The sequence below is a fragment of the Alosa sapidissima genome, chromosome 3 (genome assembly GCF_018492685.1).
Source record: "Alosa sapidissima isolate fAloSap1 chromosome 3, fAloSap1.pri, whole genome shotgun sequence".
In the NCBI taxonomy this organism is placed as follows: Eukaryota; Metazoa; Chordata; class Actinopteri; order Clupeiformes; family Clupeidae; genus Alosa; species Alosa sapidissima.
Genome location: NC_055959.1, coordinates 28,129,742 through 28,148,840, shown reverse-complemented (window position 1 = coordinate 28,148,840; position 19,099 = coordinate 28,129,742). Strand labels below are relative to the sequence as shown.

General features: G+C 44.6%; 2 protein-coding genes across 6 annotated transcripts; both read left to right on the top strand.

The window, feature by feature from the left end:
• The first annotated feature begins 2,066 nt into the window (after nt 1-2,066).
• Nucleotides 2,067-18,908, top strand: stard3 (StAR-related lipid transfer (START) domain containing 3). Of its 4 annotated transcripts, none has more exons than XM_042086422.1 (16): nt 2,067-2,175; nt 2,515-2,616; nt 3,222-3,484; nt 4,307-4,384; nt 5,030-5,107; nt 5,311-5,364; nt 7,090-7,207; nt 7,612-7,713; nt 7,860-7,915; nt 8,034-8,126; nt 8,226-8,288; nt 8,658-8,753; nt 9,242-9,321; nt 9,429-9,533; nt 9,653-9,746; nt 10,672-12,556. In XM_042086422.1, exons 3-16 carry the CDS (start codon nt 3,275-3,277, stop codon nt 10,777-10,779), a joined length of 1,335 nt encoding a protein of 444 aa, XP_041942356.1. In that variant the 5' UTR covers nt 2,067-2,175; nt 2,515-2,616; nt 3,222-3,274; the 3' UTR covers nt 10,780-12,556. The 4 variants fall into 4 exon arrangements, 3 of the variants coding, with proteins under 3 accessions (XP_041942356.1, XP_041942355.1, XP_041942354.1); XM_042086421.1 differs by having other exon boundaries at nt 2,457-2,616; XR_006030785.1 differs by lacking the exon at nt 2,067-2,175 and adding an exon at nt 18,898-18,908 and having other exon boundaries at nt 2,182-2,616; nt 10,672-10,970.
• Nucleotides 13,847-18,889, top strand: mreg (melanoregulin). Of its 2 annotated transcripts, XM_042086441.1 has the most exons (7): nt 13,847-14,084; nt 14,201-14,330; nt 14,598-14,699; nt 14,898-15,060; nt 15,690-15,780; nt 16,382-16,545; nt 18,328-18,889. In XM_042086441.1, exons 3-7 carry the CDS (start codon nt 14,608-14,610, stop codon nt 18,547-18,549), a joined length of 732 nt encoding a protein of 243 aa, XP_041942375.1. In that variant the 5' UTR covers nt 13,847-14,084; nt 14,201-14,330; nt 14,598-14,607; the 3' UTR covers nt 18,550-18,889. The 2 variants fall into 2 exon arrangements, with proteins under 2 accessions (XP_041942375.1, XP_041942376.1); XM_042086442.1 differs by lacking the exons at nt 13,847-14,084; nt 14,201-14,330 and adding an exon at nt 14,409-14,441.
• Nucleotides 18,909-19,099: the final 191 nt, after the last annotated feature.

Genomic DNA, 19,099 nt, shown 5'->3' with positions numbered 1-19,099 from the left:
TCCTTAATTTAGGATCCTTATTGTATCCTTTAATTTCCCTATATTGAATACCTTTTTGAACAAAAGTTATGATTCCCCCACCTTTTCCCACTTCTCTATCTCTCTTTATTGAGGTATATCCTTTAATAATAAAATCCAGTTTGGGAATCAACCAGCTTTCCTGTACACAAATAACATTAGCATAGGTGCCAACTCTCACGCATTGGCCGTGAGACACACGCATTTGATTAGTTTCACACACTCACACGCCACACCCCCGATTTCTCACGCTGAAGTGTCATCCCGGTCGGTCAGATGCCTGAAAAATGAGTTTAGCCTATCTATAGATCTACCTGTTGTCAGAGACGGTGAGAGGGTTCAAGAGCACCCCCTGTCTGTGGAATTTTCTAAATTTTATCTCATTTGCGATGCTTCAGAAGCCATCCTTGGCGCATTCCCCCCGCATTTCCCCGGCTTCAGGTATGCTTTGAGTAGGCCTATTATTGAGTATTTTTCACGCTGAAGTGTCAACCTGGTAGGTCAAATACCTGGCAGATGAGGTTCAACTAAACTAAACCTATACATATGATATCACACATCGTGAACGTGCGGAATCTAAGCTTTCCAACGATATTAGCCTAGAGCCAAGTTGCTGTGATAAATGGTTCGCGAGTGCAATTTAGGCTAATCATATTTGCATTTTGCACACAGTGCACACCCATTACTCTTGGTTTAATATTTCACTAACCCTTCACACAACACGTGGCAAACCCAATATCACAATAAACAGCAAACCGTACCGAATACGAGGATATAAAGCATGCCTCTGTGCAATAAGTGGTTCCTGAGTAATCCGGTTTTGAAATTGCAACACATTTCTACATAGCCTCATTGGGGCGAAATTATAATGTATTCTAATGTAAACTATTTGTCAGTAGGCCTACATACATTTTTGTAAATTGCTCAGCCATAGATTATCACTATCATGGTTCTTAGGTTCCAGCCAATCCCATTACAGATACATGAATATATTTATATTGGCATGCTTCCTAGTGACATTAATGCAAAAATATGAAGAAAATCAAATAACGAGACACAAATATTGATATAAAGCCTGACATAAGCCATATGCAAACATTCACATCATGCAGATATGGGTACATCCTGAAAAAGGAATAGCATGTAGGCTTCTGCATAATTTCATGGAATGCTTTCATGCGTTCATTGAACGTCCGTGGTGCTGTAATGGAAACCTTATTGAATAGCCAAGTAACCTATATATTGAGTTATTTTTTAATTATGCATGATTTACTTTTTATTAATTTCGTAGGTTGGCGGTTGGCTTTATTTTGTTATATAGAAGTATCTAAATAACCTGTTAAAATGTACCAGAATTCAGGAAATTGCAAAAGAAAAAAAAAAATGTCTGGGGGCGGACCCCCATACCCCACTGAAATGTCCCACCCACTTTCAAAATGCCTCCGACGCCCATGGTCCTAGTAGTAGATCCCTTTGATACCAATGCTAATTAAACTCTGGGACCCTGGTCCCAGGGATGGATTACTGCACGGGCCTTCCGGGCCCAGGCCCAGGGGCCCAAGGTGTCAGGGGACCCCTGAAGCCCAAGCCTTTGCATGGAATCATTGCCTCAATATCAACACATCAGGATGTAGCCTATGAATCTGATTGAATTTAGTATTGCCCAAAATGCACCAGAATACAGGAAATCACATTAAACAAATTAAAAAAATTCTGGGGGAGTACCCCCAAACCCCCCCTCCACATATGCGACAATTAGTGGGGAGCCCTTAATACATCTGGGCCCAGGGGCCCGAAAGTTCATAATCCGTCCATGCCTGGTCCCTACACCTGAGAACCACTGATGTACGTTTTTTTTACTGTACGGTATAATGCTGAATGAGCCAAACAAAATTTTCCGCAGCAAAATTTTGGTTGGCCCCACCAAATCTCACTCCAGGGTTTTTTGAAAAGTTGGCAGCCCTGCATTAGGTTTTACATGCATATCATCAACATATTTTTAAATTCCTGCCCATTCGCTATTAAGCTAATCTTCAGTGTCATCCCAAAATAAAACTTTTGCTCTTGAGGAAGTGACACAGTAACCCATATCCGGCTAAACGCGGCATTCCCGGAAGAAACCAAGCAGCTGATCCGCGATGCTTTGCAAGTAATCAGGTGAGTTTGGAAAATAGTTAGCCGCGGGTTTGCAGATAAGGTCATTGGTGTCTGTAGTGATTTGTTGTTAACATAGAGGTCGTGATCAAAGACATGGCGTGTTTGGCGAGTGGCAACGGGAGGAAAAAACGAAACGATATTTAGCCTGCTAGCATTTGCATGAACCTAAGTTTAAAGTTAGCTATGTGTTGTTCACTCAGTCAGCGATATATCAAATGCTAGTTTGCCAGGAGTCTAGGCAGGAAGAATCGGTATGTGAAAAATGCCATCATCTATTTCAGAAGACTCATTTCAACGTGTACCATGGGTACACACGGGCGTTTGTTTGCGTTAGTTTAGGAAGCTGGTTGCTATCTACGTGCTGTATCAATGGCAATTTGCTAGTTCACTAGCAGCGGTCCGAATACAAGCAAACTTTTAATAAACCTGAGATAAACACTGGTAAGTTCACGCTGATTTAATTATCTGTTCGTCTTTCTGTAAAACCGTCTTGATTTGTTGTGTAACTAAAGGTGTTTGTTTATGTCAAGGGGTCCCCTGCTGTTAGTGAGTAACGGTACACAATAGATACTCTTGACATAGCTTGATGGATAGACAAATGTTCCTAATGATATAAGTTAGGGGTTTGTATCGAGACAGTTTACAGCGTCTTTCGCCATATCCATGGCTTTGTTCAAAGTCCACACTTCCTCACTTATTGTGTTTGTTCATGCTGGCAATTTGTCATGGTTTGTTTATGAAAGTTGTACTTTTAAGAGAGAATTGGTTCATAACAAGTTTGGAAATGCAAGCTAAGTGGATTGTTCCCAAGTGCATTTCTGTGACTGCTGCATTAGCACACATTTTCATAACATTAGTCTATTTTGCCAAAACATGCATCACAGTTTGCACTAAAGGTTTGAGGCTATTGCTCATTCCCTACCATTAACAGGTAGAATTGTGTGTCCCCAGTAATGTTCTCTGAAAGTCACGCATGTCAAGTCTTTAATTCTGAAACCAGTGTTTGAAACTACTTCCACAATTCCTCTACTGTTCTGTCTTTTTAGTGCTTCCCCATTTCCCTGCTCTACCACTTGGTGCGTTCCCCTTGTCAGAGGCCATGCCGGGTGGAGTGGACAACGGTGACTTTGTGGGGAGCCTGCCTGCCATTGCCTCCCTGAATGCGTCCTACTCGCAGGCCTCTCTGTCCCTGCCGCCTTCATACTACCTACCCACCCGGAAGGCCATCTCGGACGTGCGCCGCACCTTCTGCCTCTTCGTCACTTTCGACCTCCTCTTCATCTCCCTACTTTGGATCATCGAGTTGAATGTAAGTGCATGTATCGTCTGGGCGTGATTGATGATGTTTATGTTCCAGAAAAGTTTGGTTGTGTCGGTATTGATTTGTACTTTCATTTGGGTTATGGAGAGCCACCATGTCACTTCATAAAGTCACTAGGCTACATGCTTTCAATCTAGTACTATAAAGCACTCATTGAATTGCATTTGGATATGCAGTGTGCTGTAGACACAAACTTCTAGTGGATCTGTTGGAAAGTTTGACTGACATTTACAGTAGATGGAGTGTCAGGGTAGCTAGGGTCAGGGTGCTACTTTGGTAATTGGCCTATCCATTCACACTTGTTTGCTTTTTTGTGTTTATTTATAACACATATTGTGTAACAAATAAAAAACGGAAACAACACAAACTGTGTTGTCCCTATCTGGACACAGAGATGTGTTAAAAAAAACAGTTGTTGTTATGTTGTTTTCAACACATGTGTTTTATTAGTGTTGTCTTCTGTGACACCATCTCATTTGTCTCTTTCCGTTTCCCTTTCTATATAGCCAGTGTCTCAAATATAAAAATAACTAAGCTCAACAAGCCAGTTAATGTGAGTGTCTTCCAGTAATCATTCATGGGGTGAATCCTCTGCTTACTAAGACAGGGGAATTGTACAGTTCCTGCATAGCAACAGGACTATGGAGTCATACATTTCTGCTATTTTGATTGATTCCTCCTGTCCTGTGTAAACATATGGTGTGCTGCAGAGCCTGACATGAGAGGAAATGCGCTCATGTACACCCCCCCCCCCCCCCCCCCCCCCTCAGTTCTGTGCTGAGTTAACTGGTTACCTTTTCTCTTGATCAGATCGCTAAGAACATTTGGGACAGTCTCCAGAATGAGGTCATCCAGTACAACTTCAAGTCCTCGTTCTTTGATATCTTTGTAAGTACAGTGGAGCATTTGATCAAGGCAGCCGTTGAACTTCCCTGCCAAAAGGGTGATTAAGAGATGACGGTCATCTCTGTGGCATTCTCTGTGTGTTCCCTTGCTAGTGGCAGCAGGGGAGTGTCCAGGTGGCATAAATCACATGACCATTTACAGGGAAATGTACACAGAAGTTAGATATTCCCCAATGAAAGAGAACAAGGAAACTTTGTTTTTCTGGATGATTATGTTGGTAGAGAATGGTCAAGTGCTATTGAAACTGGGTCAGATGTGCTCAAGCTTTCATGACATGTTTGTGATCAGGCCAGTCGGTTATGTGCTTTAGAGTGGATGCCCTGAGCTATAGGAGTCTACACGACTAGTGTAATGCATGACAATACTTTATTAGTCAATAAACATTATTACTCTATATACTTGAATGTTGTCACTTTGGATAAAAGCATCAGTGTGTACATATAAATATTAGATTTATTTTTACATTTTGTGAGTGTGTTTAAGTAACAGAATTCTGTATTTATTTTGTATTAAATATTGATTTAGTCTTTGTATCTTCTCTCTCTCTCTTTCTCTTTCTCTTTCTCTTTCTCTTTCTCTCTCTCTCTCTCTCTCTCTCTCGCCACCTCTACCCTTTATCTTTTACAGCTCCTTGCCCTTTTCAGGTTTTTGTGTTTGCAACTGGGGTATGCAGCTTGTCGGCTAAAGCATTGGTGGGTCATTGCGGTAAGACATAGCTCAAGTGCACACACACGCATACATGCACACATACACACACATGTGCTCAGACACTATAGATGCTGACACAGATAAGCTTCAAGTTCAGTCACATGATGAGACTACATACTGACTGAAACAGCACACTGTTTTTTCCAGTGTGGTCGCTGAACTTCCTGTGCTGATTTAGCTTGTTTGGTCTCTCATTACAGATCACCACCCTAGTGACCAGTGCCTTTCTTGTCACCAAAGTCATCCTTTCAGATGTGAGTGTATGAATATTTCCTCTTGTGTGTGGGGTGTTTGTGTGTGAGAGAGTGTCTTCACTGAAGAAGATGGTGTAGAAGAAAAAATGTGAGAGAGTTTGGGATATGTCACTCTCAGAATATGAAGTGAAACTTGGTTGTCCAGACATCTTTACAGTCTCTGTTACGAGTAGGTGTTTGCCTTCGAAAAGATAACCGAAGGTTGACCTTGAGAGAGTCTGAATCAAAGCTGTATGAAAAGATTTGCTTCTCAAAAGGGAAGTGTGTGTGTGTGTGTGTGTGTGTGTGCTCCAGCGCTCATGCTATCAGTTGGGGCATGCCATAACGAAATGAGTCCAGTGTCGCGAAATATTATTTATTGGATATTCATAATCCACAGACCTTAGGGTTTAAGACAAGGGGTCATTTGTTCAATGCCATTTAGCCAACCTAGAGATATTGGCCAAAATGTGAAAGCTATCCTTGTCTCAGCAAAAAAATCAAGTTTTGAGATAATCAGCTTTAAAGTTTGTGAAGTGTAAATGATCTTTGGCTACGGATTTCTTTGGAGAACGGACAACAGAGATTGACAGCGACAGCAACAGCAAAGAAGACGAGCCATTCGCGCAGGCGGTAAAACGGAAACCTCCCTGTTCTCACGTACAGCAAGCGTCTGAACGAGGAAGAAAAAAGTCAACTTTCGCTATACAACATTCGCTATATCTCAAAATGGATTTCCGCGACACTAGGCTCATTTCGTTGTGGCAAGCCCCGTTTTTACATTTTTCGGTGTAAGATATGCGCACACAGTCAGGCAAAGTGACCATGTGTTTGACTTTAATGTGATGCATTTGTGAGTATCTCTTCACACACACCCACACGTTATTGACCACAACATTGACAGTGCCTCCAAATGAGCCAATGATGAGCATTGCTTAGTGTCACATTCACACCAAACGCTTTCCCCAGAGAGGCCTAGTGTATGTGTTAAAAACTATAGAGATGATGTTGTTTTTCATGGTGATGTGAATCTCATTTAGGTTCAGTTTGATTTAGATAACTGAGGTGACTATCCCATGTCTTCTGTTGGAACTGGAATTGTAGTGTCTAGACAGTCAGTTATCTTACACACACACACTCTAGTATGCTATTTACACCAAGCAGCTTACAGGTATTTGTGCGTTACAGCCATTGACTTGAAGACTAAGGCCTGGGCTAGTCCAGGGCCGCAACTGAAGCGCTCCGTTCTTGGTGTGTAAAAATAGATTTAGAAGACTGGTCTAATTTTTTCAAACGTCAAAAGCGCCACCGTCACGTCTGGTGTAGCCAGTTCCATTGCACATAGTGGAAGCTCATTGTTGCAGCAGACGCTTCACAAACAGAATGCGTTAGTTATGTGTCCGCTGTAGCCTTCCTGTAAGATTAGATCAACTGTTATGATGATGTGATATGAGGTTGGGCTGTACAGGGTTTAGTACGGATGTGATATGAGGTTGGGCTGTACAGAGTTTAGTACGGATGTGATATGAGGTTGGGCTGTACAGAGTTTAGTATGTATGTGATGAGGTTGGGCTGTACAGGGTTTAGTACGGATGTGATATGAGGTTGGGCTGTACAGGGTTTAGTGCGGATGTGATATGAGGTTGGGCTGTACAGGGTTTAGTGCAGATGTGATATGAGGTTGGGCTGTACAGGGTTTAGTATGTATGTATGTGATCTGAGGCTCTGTGCCTTGTCTTTCCACAGCTGTTCAACAAGAATGCCTTTGGCTACGTGCTGCCCATCGCCTCATTCGTGGTGGCCTGGCTGGAGACCTGGTTTCTGGACTTCAAAGTCCTCACCCAAGAGGCTGAGGATGAGCGGGGTGAGTGAAGGTGTGAGCGTGGCAGTGGAGTGTGTGTGTGTGTGGGGGCGGGGCGGGGCGGGGCGGGGCGGGGCAGGGGGGGGGAGCAGGGGCATACACCAACTGTATACGCTTAACGGAAAGTTATATGTAACTTTGTTGGTGTCCTCTATTCGACAGTGACATAGTTGTACTGTGTGAAAACATGAGCATTTTATGTTCCAACTTGCCTGTTCATCTGTAAAGTGTGTTTTCCACTGCTGCTGCTTCAGCTTCCTCAACCGCGATTATTAGGAGTTTGAAAACACTCCCGAACACGCCATTGCGAGTCTGTCACTTTGGATAAAGACGTATGCTAAATACCAGTCACTAAACTTTAGTTCAAGTGATGTGATGTTGAATCTCTTTCTCTCTACCCTCCTCAGCGTATCTGGCTACAGTGCAGGCTGCCTGTGAGCGAGCCCCTATGATCTACCCCAGAGCGGTGTCTGATGGACAGTTCTATTCCCCACCTGAGTCTCTGGCAGGTAACACAGCCTCTCCGCCTCACTCATCTCTCTCACTCATTGCTTCCTCTGCTGACTACATGATGCACAACACAAGCATATGATTTAATGCTGAAATGAGCCATTGACATATGAATTAAGTGTGTGTGTGTGTGTGTGTGAGACAGGCTCTGACGAGGAGATGGATGAAGACGGTGTGGGCAGGAAGGCTGTGACCACACAGGTACTGTACCTGTGCCAGTGGCCACTCCTAGATGGAAGGGGAAAACTGGGGAAAACTGCCTAACTGTACAAGTCTCTCAAAACAATGTTTTTCCTGTGTGTGTGTGTGTGTGTGTCAGGAGAAGGAGTTTGTGATGCAGGGGAGGGAGGCCATGACGGTGGTGGAACAGATCCTCTCTCAGGAGGAGAACTGGAAGTTTGAGAAAAACAATGTCAGTGTTTATGTGTGTTTGTGATTGAGAGGTGAAGAGACAGAGTGGATCTTTGTCTATTCCGTATTGAACACCTTCCTGTTTTCCTTCCTGCTGTAGGATATCGGGGACTCCGTGTACACCCTGGAGATCCCCTACCATGGAAAAACTTTCATCCTCAAGGTACAGCAGTCCAGCACAAACAAAAATGACTTCGGTTGTCTTCATTGAGCCCAACTAGTGATATTCCATGTATGTGTTTAGTGACTAACCCAGATAGGTTAACTCAGAGTAAGGGGTGAACCTCCTAACGGAAGAGCCCTGTGACGTCACTGTATTAGTGGAACTTTCATAGCCTCATGTTTTTCCTCAAGTTTGAGGAGCATCTGCCTGATTGGGTAGGTAGGGGGAGGGGGCTGGCAGGGTGACCGATCTTTAGCAGGGTACTGGTCATGTAGGGGGTGGTGTGTTACTCGCAGTCTAAACAGGATTATGGGTGTTGTTGAAAAATGTTGCTCAACTCAGAGAGTGTGTGTGTATGTGTGATCATAGGCCTTTATGCAGTGTTCTGCAGAACTGGTATATCAGGAGGTGATTCTACAACCAGAGAAAATGGTACAGTGGAACAAGACAATATCAGCCTGTCAGGTGAGTTCTACACAGGCCTTATCAGCACACGCATACAGGCACACTTCTCAAATGTTGGACATGCTTTGTGTTTGAAAGGTCAGTTAAAAGATGTTTAACTTGCTCATGGAATTGTTTTCTCTCTATCTATCTCTATCTCTATCTCTCTATCTCTCTCTCTAAATTCAAATTCAAGTTGCTGTATTAGCATGACTGTATGGGAACAGTGTTGCCATAGCTATTGTTACATACAACATGACACATAATAACATAAGACCGTAAAAGAAAAAACAAATACAAAGAATACATAAGTGTGTGTGTGTGTGTGTGTGTGTGTGTGTGTGTATCACAGACACAAATTTGTTTTAGTCCCTCAGATCCTCACATTTCAAGATAAATTGTGCTTCTACGGCAGCAGAGTGCCCTTCACCAAGAAGTATGGTCATTTTTTTTCCCACTGTGAATTCATTTAATTCTCTCATTCTCTCCCCCCACCCCCCCTCCTCCAGATATTACAGAGAGTAGATGATAATACTCTGATCTCGTATGATGTCTCTGCTGGAGCAGCAGGGGGCGTAGTTTCACCCAGGTAACACTTCATATCACACACCTGTGCTCAGGCAGGCTATATAAAGGCAGAAGAATACACAGGATGTAGTTGGACAACATAGTGATTTGTCTTTGTTTATCTCTCAGGGACTTTGTAAACGTCCGTCGGGTGGAGCGCAAGAGAGACTGCTACATCTCTGCCGGCATGGCAACCACCCACGAAGTGAAACCTCCACATAGTCGCTTTGTCAGGTCAGTAGATCTCTGAGCTCTTCTGGGTCCGCTGGATAACGCGAAGTCAGGTCAGGTCATTGCATTTCTTCCTTTTTTGTTCCATTGCTGCTTCTTCAAGCTGTCGGGTCTCTTTTCAGGGGAGAGAACGGTCCAGGTGGATTTGTGGTTCTGAAGTCCACCAGCAATCCTTCAGTGTGTACTTTTATCTGGATCTTAAACACTGATCTGAAGGTGAGGTCAACTTCGTGTGTGTAGTAGTAGTAACATTTTCATACTCTTGTAACCTGGCTAGCGCCACCACTTCTCAATGAGACGTGGTCTGGGAACCAAACGTTCATTTTCTCGTATTTTAAAAAAATGCCCAGATCCGTTTATTGGGTGCCACGGATGTCTATCAAATGCGTCTGTGCATAGCTCATCATCGTCTTGCTTTCCCCCCTGTTCTGTGATTGGTTCCCTATCTCAGGCGAAAATTTGCTCCATGGTCTCCAGGCTGCCTTAGCAGCGTGAATCAAATCGCGCGCAAGGCAGCATGGGAACACCCAGGCTAATACTCTTGCTGACCAAAGACTCAATCTACTTCTGATCAAAAATATGTAGTAAATGTCACTGACATTAGTCTGTACTGTTTTTTTTTTTTTTTTTTTTTTTTTGTGGAAGAAAGCAAGAAACTGAGGAGGAAATAAATATCAACAAGTAGGCAAGCTTAACAGCCAATCAGATTAACCCTTTTCCTGACAGCTCCGACTACGATTTAACATGTTGAAGCTGCAGCGACCAAGCTGATTGAGATCTGTCTTTGTTGGGGGTGCTGCGCACATCGTGCCAATAGGAGCCACAGACTCTCATCTCTCATTTTGTCCCCTTAGAATTATAAGGTTCTATCTGACATTTTTGTCAAAATTGAGCTATTGACATATTCTTATTCTGTCACGAGAAGGTGAGGAGGTTTTTCTTGTAGTTGAATGCATTTTTGGACATTATATCTAAAGAGGTTTGTTCCGCTTATCAGTATAACTATGGAATTCTAAGAAGGTTTGAAGCTCAATTACACAGAACGTGGATAGAACTTTATAATTCTAATGGGTCAATTTGTACATGTAAATGAGTGTGATGGTTTGTTTTGTGGCGAGGTTAACTTTTTGTTTTACCTCAGGGTCGTCTGCCGCGGTACCTCATCCACCAGTCTCTGGCCGCCACGATGTTTGAGTTCATGGCCCACCTGCGCCAGCGCATCACCGAGCTGCGCGGCAACTACCGGTGACTCTGAGCTGGAGGCCAGGCTGCACGGCTCCTCCGCAGGCCGGGAGGAGATACTGCACCCTCTGGGAACACCCAGTGGGAACTCGGCACAGGGTGGTTTTCGGGGACTCGTGTTCAAAGTGGGAACTCGCATGTGAACTGAACTAATATGGACCGAAGAAGAGAACCCTAAACTCACAGGACACTCAGTACGTCTTAACTGAGATGCCTCTCTGCCTTAGAGCGTCAGGAAGGTGGTCTGTTAACCAAGCCGGACCACTGAGAGCGCCCCCTTCAGGCAGCATGGAACTCAGTCTAGTCACTGACAGACTCGAGACTGCTTAGCCATGCTGCTGGCAAGGATGTGAACTCGCACCCTTTCAAGGCCACAAGGCAGCTGATTATACATGGGCTCCTGAAGCCTTGGCTGCCTTTATCTATCCTTTGTTTAAGCTATACCTGTCTCTTTTTATTTAGTTTCTTCCTTTGCCCCTTTCTGGCTGTTGCCATCACGTGATCCGTATGCCTGACCGTTCATTGAGAGGTCAATTTGCTCATCAGCCTCTCACGTTCCTCTGAAGTCCACATGACGCACATGTGATGCTTACACACCCTCTCCTCACTTCACTGTGTTGGAACAGGAATAGCACCTCTACCGAGCCTTTGGGGTAATGCCTGTCCACTCCTCAGACGACAGTGAGACTGCCTTACGTAAGCATTAATGAATCCACACATATGCACACACATATACACGTTGGTCACGTTAGTTAAGTACTTGTTCCATGGCGTAGGGTTGACTAAATAGGACTGTGGGGCATATAGCCAACTCCATGCTGCAAGAAAGACCCGGAGCCTGTCTGCAATTGACTAATGTCTACAGCATACATGTCAGGAGCTAACAAGAAATGTGTTAACGTTTTTGTTCTCTAAGCAATGCTTGTTCTGTCAAAAATCCCTAACTAGCGACTGACAAACTGCTGTGGCTGCATCACAGGCAACTGTAACCAGACGATGCACTTGTTTCTTTCTCTCTAATCTGGAAAATCCGACTGACCAGCCCTAACAGGCACAGCAGTGGTCACATAAACATTACAAGTCACAAGTGTAACAAGCGTTTCAAGCCTCCCCTGCTGCACTCTTTACCTGTAGCGGCCAAGTGGATGTGGTTCGCCTCACCCAAGACCGACAACAGTGAGTTTACGACGTTTGTTCTTATTTGCTGCGTGGAGGGATGATGGGGTTGCGATCAGTTAGTCTGTGGACCTGGCGCAGTCTGATTGGTCACATCACTTGACTTGTCATCATGAAGATGTTATTGCAGAGACGGGCAATCGGGCATGTGAACCTGTGGCGCACAGAGTTCAGAGAGAAGACTGGGCTTCACCAGCAGCAGAATGTGTTTTAATTTCTTTTCTCTGTTTTTAGGGGAATTGGAGTGGGGTGGGGTGGGGTGGGGGGGCTGTAATGTTCTGTTATTTTGCAGGGAATGTTTTGTTGTGCCTTCCTCACTGTGTAGACCATGTTTTGGAACTGAAAAATATCAATGTAGTTGCAGCACAGATTTTTCATTTGTTCCATTTTAGGATATAAAAACTGTTTTGTTTCTTTGGCTAAGCCTATTTCTTTGTAAAAGACTGAATACTATAGTGTATTTAATTTTTTATGATTATATTACTCTTCAGGGAAAGTGCTTGATGGCCATTTCCATCAGTCTTAAACTTAAGACATCTATCATTTTAAAGAAAAGTAAATTAAAACCTGAAATTCAAATCCTTAATAAAATTAAACATGAAGATTGACTCTTGTCTCTGTGGGGTGGAAAGGTGCTGTAGATGGACTTCATGGTTATGTAATACACCACCTCTTCAACAGTTTTGCCACACATTTGCCTCCTTGTGTGTCTGTCTCTGTCTGTCTGTATGTCTCTGTCTGTCTGTCTGTCTGTCTGTCTTGTGATCTACACCTCTATCACATGGCTCATCATTATGCATGTGTGTTCATGTCAGACTCCTCCCCTTAACATATGATTGGACAAGGAAACACACTGCTCTCGCATCTAGACTTAATGTTTAGGGTGCATTGAATGCATTCAGACGAGACCCCTAAACACTAAATGTTTTTGCCAGTGTCTGTCTTAATGAGGTATTAGGTGTTGCTGTTCCATCATCCATATGTTTGTCAGAACTAGAGGGCTTTACCAAAGTCCTTTCAGTCAAGTCCCTCTACTGTGCAGCCATATTGCAATGCTTTTTGAGCACTTATCAAGCATCTATTTCGGCAGAAATGCGCCTGTGCAAGGCTTCCCAACACCAACCTATTCCAAGTATGTGATTTAGTGACAAACCTGGGGAAGTTAACTCCGAGTAAGGGGTAAACCTCCTAATAGTAGAGCTGTATGGCTTTATTCTCCTCAGAAAACAATGCCATAGGGCTCTTGTAGGAGGTTTACCACTTACTCTGAGTTAACTTACCCAGGTTTATTACTAAACCACGTACTTGGAATCCCCCCCTGGACTAGCCAGTACCCTTGCATGCACCCCTCTAGATGTACTCTTTTGCTGACTGCACACATCCAGGCCAGGGGCTGAAGCCAGGCCACTCTGGTCTCATCAGCTGAGTAACACAAGAGCCTTCACAGTGGGACACGGGACTCCCTGCTGCCCCCGAGCCAATTGGAGGCCATGAGGGAAGCACACAGTTCAGTGACTTCAGCGGTGGGTCAGGAGGTACAGCAGACATCCACAAATCAAATCCGGCTCCTCCAGACCATTAAATGCCCACTGCCAACTGAAACTATGGTCAGCTCCCTGGGGGAGTATAATGCTTTGAGTATAAAAGCACCTTAAGGCAGTCCACTTACTATTTGTTTAGTTTACAGGATTATTGCACTAGACAGGACTCAAACCATGTTAATAGTATGCGTGTGTGTGTTGTTTGTACTCTGTGTGTAGACAGTAGGGCTGTTTTTAAGAAGACTGTGGCTTTAGGGGGGTCTGTTCACATGACAGCACTATGACTGTCTTCCTTTGAGTGAGCCAGCATGTGTGTGTGAGGGATCTTTTCATCTCTGGAGCAGAGCGCAGCAGGGCTCTGGACGGGACACGCTCCCCCCAGCTCCAAACGTTTCACTGGAAACTCAGAATTGAAACTCAGAGGAACTTGCCATCAAGGGATTCTGGGACCCCACAGGATTTTCTTGAGCACTGGGTTACCATCTTCAGGGTTAACTGCCTCGGGTCCAGGAGTGGAGTGACAACCGGCTGACCCTCATCTGGACCAACCTCACTGGATAGTGTTGTGAAGTCACCTCAGTTCTCTTGTATGTGGGTGAGTTTACCTTCCCTGGTCTCTCCGCTGTTTTGTGTGTCTTTCTGGAGTGGATTGGTGGATTCGTTTCTGGATGGATGACTAAGATTCAGATTCAGATTTGTTTGATGGCATAGGGATCTAACACACATGTCCAGCCGGTCCACTTTTGAGCCCAGCGTTGAGGGGAGGCTGTTCATGCCCTAGTGGAGACACCACGGCCTGCTGACTGTAACATCTATATATCTATATTCATAAACTCATACGGTGAGCATCTATATATCTATATTCATAAACTCATACGGTGAGCATCTATATATCTATATTCATAAACTCATATGGTGAGCATCCATATATCTATATTCATAAACTCATACGGTGAGTATCATATTTAAAGAACTTTGTACTTTATTGATAGTTTTGAGATTGTGTTAGAGAATTACAATATGTATGTGTACTGTGTTTGCATGGTCATAGATGCGTCATTTCTTTTTACTCTGTGTGCGTGTGCGTGTGCGTGTGCGTGTGTTTTAGTGTGTAAGTGATGGGTGCGGCCTTTAAGAGGTTCTGTGCTCGTTTTTGCTGCTGCTGTTGCTGTGATGAGGAGGAGGAGGAAGAGAAGAGACCCATACTTGGGTAATCACACACACGCACACGCATGTACACGCACACGCGCACACACACACACACACACACACACACACACACATACACATAAGCAAGAGCTGTATCTAGATGGGTATATGCTATGTTTAGATGATACTTTTTGGATCATCTGTCATATCAGTCTAGATATGTAGTAATATCTGAACTGTGTGTGTGTGTGTGTTTAAGGAATGAGACGCTGGAGTACTTCAACCGTGAAGCGCAGAAGAGGCGGGACCAGGAGACCAACCTGTGGAGCGAGCCTGGAGATCCCTCCCACTCTGAGAGAGATGACGATCGAACGCTTTACAACCTGCTGCAGCAGAGGGCAAAGACACGAACAGGCTCAACGGTACACACACACACACACACACACACACACACACACGCACACATACGTGCACGCACGCACGCACACACACACACACACACACACGCGCGCACACGCACACGCACACGCGCACGCACGCACGCACACACGCGCACACACACGCACACGCACACGCGCGCACACACACACACACACAGCTGCTGTACAATGTGCCCGAAATACAGGTCCTTAGTTATGACTGTCACAGATGAGCACATGCTGCAGACACAAATAAACGCTGATGCTCTACAGACTCTCTATTAAAACACACACTCACCAGCAACACCAAACCTGCGGATCTCTATATGTAGTAGTGGCAATCATCAAGTGCCATGTCTGAGAGCTCCACCAGGAGGCGCCCTGTTATCAAGTCATCATAAGCCTCAGTGCATATCTACAGTCCTGTGATCCTTCATCATGCATTAAGGGCCCTAATTTAAACCACTGGCAAAGTCTAAAAAATAAATAAAGTTAATTTAAAAGTCAACCAATGTGTGTTTGATTCAGAATATGGCTGAGATACTTAATAATGAGGAAGCATCAAAGCATGGGTATCGGCTTCAGTCTAACATCAGTCCCTCTCCTTCCCTTTCTCATGTTTGTCCCTGCAGGGCTACCGTCGTCTGAGCGTAGACATCGAGGCCGTGAGGGATTTCAGACGCGAGGTGCGGGACAAGTGGAAGATGCTCCTGGAAAACCTGGGTGAGAGACGAGGAGAAGAGAGAGGCAGAGAGAAGAGGAGAGAGGAGGAGAGAAATGGAGAGAGGAGGAAAAGAGAGGGAGGAGGGTGACATGACATGACATGACAAGACAGAGGAAATGATAGTTTATCTGACGTGTCTGTGGCACCATGGACTTTTTTTCTCTTCCCATAGAGAGTATATGAAGGGTTCAGATGCAAAAGCCTCTAAATGCCACCTATGTCAAAAATGAGATAAAGATGGTGAGGGGATGCTCTCCACACATAGTATACGCTAATCAAATAATTTAACTTCTAAACCCACTAAATACCACTCTCTTCCTGGTCTGAAATATCGATTTATAGGCAAAAACCTATAGGAGCCTGAATTTAAATGCTCATTTAAAAGAAAAGTAGTCAGACGGATTTAGAGGGTTTTGCATCTGAACTCTTCATATGTCTTCCCATAAAGCTGTTTTGAAATATCCAAATGGCATTCATATGAAATGAGAGGATACTATGGGAAGGTGCTGAAAAGTTAATAGAGGAGAGATTGCTACTGTATGTCATTATAATCCAGCATGTGATTTAATGCACAGCCTCTCCTGTCTCTCATTGGCTCAGGTTTCATGGCAGAGGCGGAGTCTTTGCTGACCGTGTCATCGGGCGCCTCGCTGGACCGTATGCGTAACGCCCCGCGCTCCCGTGCTCTACTGCAGACCCTCGCCTCTGAGACCTCCATCTTCAGCAGCAGGGAGCCTCCACCCGAGAGATACCTCTTCATTCTGGTACGAAGCAGTCAGTCAGTATCTTACTGATCAGCAGCAGCCCACACAAAGATGTCTCAGCATAGATAATGCATTACACTGCAGATAGATAGCAGAACCTGCATTAATTAAAAAATGGGCATTAGACCAACATCTCAGTCACACAGTTAGAATTTGCTAACCACAGTTCTAAGATGCTTCTATTGGGCCGTTTCCATTTTGAAATACATGTATATCTGTATGTTGTGGGCCACCATAGACTGAAGCCTAATGCAATCCTGATACCTATACTCTTACATAACTCATACAACCTATTCGCCTTATTCACCTGGCGGGCAGAACGAGGCTAAAGGGTACACTTGCCATTACACCTGCAGATTCCAGTTCAGCAGATTGTTGTGGTAATGCACTCCGTTTGCAAACTGCCCAAAAAAAACTCATTGAAGAAGAAGAACAGGCCAGTGAGCCCTTCTTCTTTTTCGGTGAGCTTTTTTTTAGCAGTTTGCAATCGGAGTGCATTACCACCATCTGCTGGACTGAGGTGTAATGGCAAGTGTACACTATAGCCTCATTCTGGCCGCAGGGTAAATAAGGCGAATAGTCAATTAATGTAAGTCTTTCCCAAATGAGGCCACTTGAGGTCCTTTGCTTGCTATTCTGTGTTCTTCCAATGGGGGGTGCCAGAGACCCAAGGAAGCTCTGTACTGTGCTGAATGAATCCCACGCTGCTGAGCCATCTGGGTCTGCAGGGGACTGCAGCCATCAGCAGGGACCAGAGCTCGTGCCCGAATTGTATGCTAGAGCACGGCACCTAAGCATGGTGCGGGCCAAGCCATGGACGGCACCAGTACTGCCAAAGATGGTGCCAACTGGCCAATGACGCAGGCTTGGTCTCCTGAGAGCCTCAGGGCACCAGCAGCCTCAGGGTCAGATCCGGGGCTGGTCCAGCCCACATCCGCAGTCACCCTGCTCACTCGCTAGGAATCGGCCACTGAGAGGCCAAACTCTGCCACCCCCTTTATGTCCCACTGGACTCCAAGTGCTGCTTAGTGACAGTGTGTGCGGCCATGGCAGGCTTGTGAAGCTCCGTGAGTGGCTGCAGAGGTGCTGGAGCCTGAGTGGACAGTCAGGCGCCCCTTGGCATGATGGGAGCCGATTATGCAGCCTGAGGTGCTGCCTGACGGACTGACCATAGAAACAGGCAGCTATTAATATGGGCCCGCAGAGAGAGAGAGAGAGAGAGAGAGGGAGAGAAACAGAGGGGGGGGGGGGGGGGTTGGATTAAAACCCCTCTTCCACCATGAATTAGTCAAAGCATAGAGGAAGATGATTTAGTTATAGCTTATCTGATGGCTTACTACAGTTTAGTTATTTATCATTTGGGATAGCATACGAGGAAAATGAGGGGGTGAAGGATCCACTTATTACTTTGTGAATAAATAAAAAAAAAAAAACATGAATACATTGGAAATGGATTTTTATATACAATATGTTTTATATTGAATATACACTTTTAAAATACATTTTTACAAGTATATATGTTTGCTTTGTGTTGTGTGTAAATGTGATGTGTGATGTGCCCTGTCCCTGTTTCTTGTTATATGTGCTGCAGAACAGGAACCTGCTGGAAATCAGTATTTTACTGAGTCAGGCCCGTTTTAAACTTTGTTACTTTTAATACTTTCCTGTATAATAAATATGAAATTAAATGAGAAATGAAAAAGCTCTTTAATGCTGTATCATCCACCTACTGTATGTGTTTCTTTGACACTTTCTCTCATATACACACATGTACACACACAGGACCGTTTGATCTACCTGGACGCCGCTGACGACTTTGTGGCAAAGGCTCGCCGCTTCTACCCTCCCAAAGACAGCGACGATGAGGAAGAGGGGTCAGGGCTGTCCATCAACCTCCCGCTGCTGCTCTCCAGAATCCAGCCGGCCGTGTCCGGAGGCGAGGACGAAGTGGACGGAGAGGACGGCAGCGGCCGAGACGATGACAACTACAACGGCCGCGATTGAACACAAGGAAGAGGAAGAGGAAGAGGAAGAGGAAGAGGAAGGGCGAGGAAGGAATGTGAGGGGAGAGGAGGTGCATGCTGAAGAGCTTACGAGAGGTGGATTAAGGAGCGCATGGGGCAATTCCGCGCAAAACTGTCACATCCATAACGGCAACACAATGCCATGGTATTTAGTTGGCGTTATGGATGTGACAGTTTTGCATGGCATTGCCCCATGTCAAATGTGATGTTTTAACATGTGATGTTTTAAACACCCAAAACCTGCATTGCTGTTTTAATTGACCAGATAGACCAATTAACCTTTCGCCTGACATGAATTCTATTACGAAGAGTTTGCTGTACATTCTAGATATTTTGACTTGATCTCATAAAATAAAATTTTAGGAATTCCATCAATATTTTATCTTTGGAACCTGGTGCCTGCAGTAACATTTTCTGTATGTAATTTGGCCAGACAAGTATTACTTCCATGGCATGTGGTGCTTGTGAGTCTCTAGAGGGTCAGTGCTGCAGGCAGTGGTGTTGGGATGACTCGGAGTGCTCGACTGCAA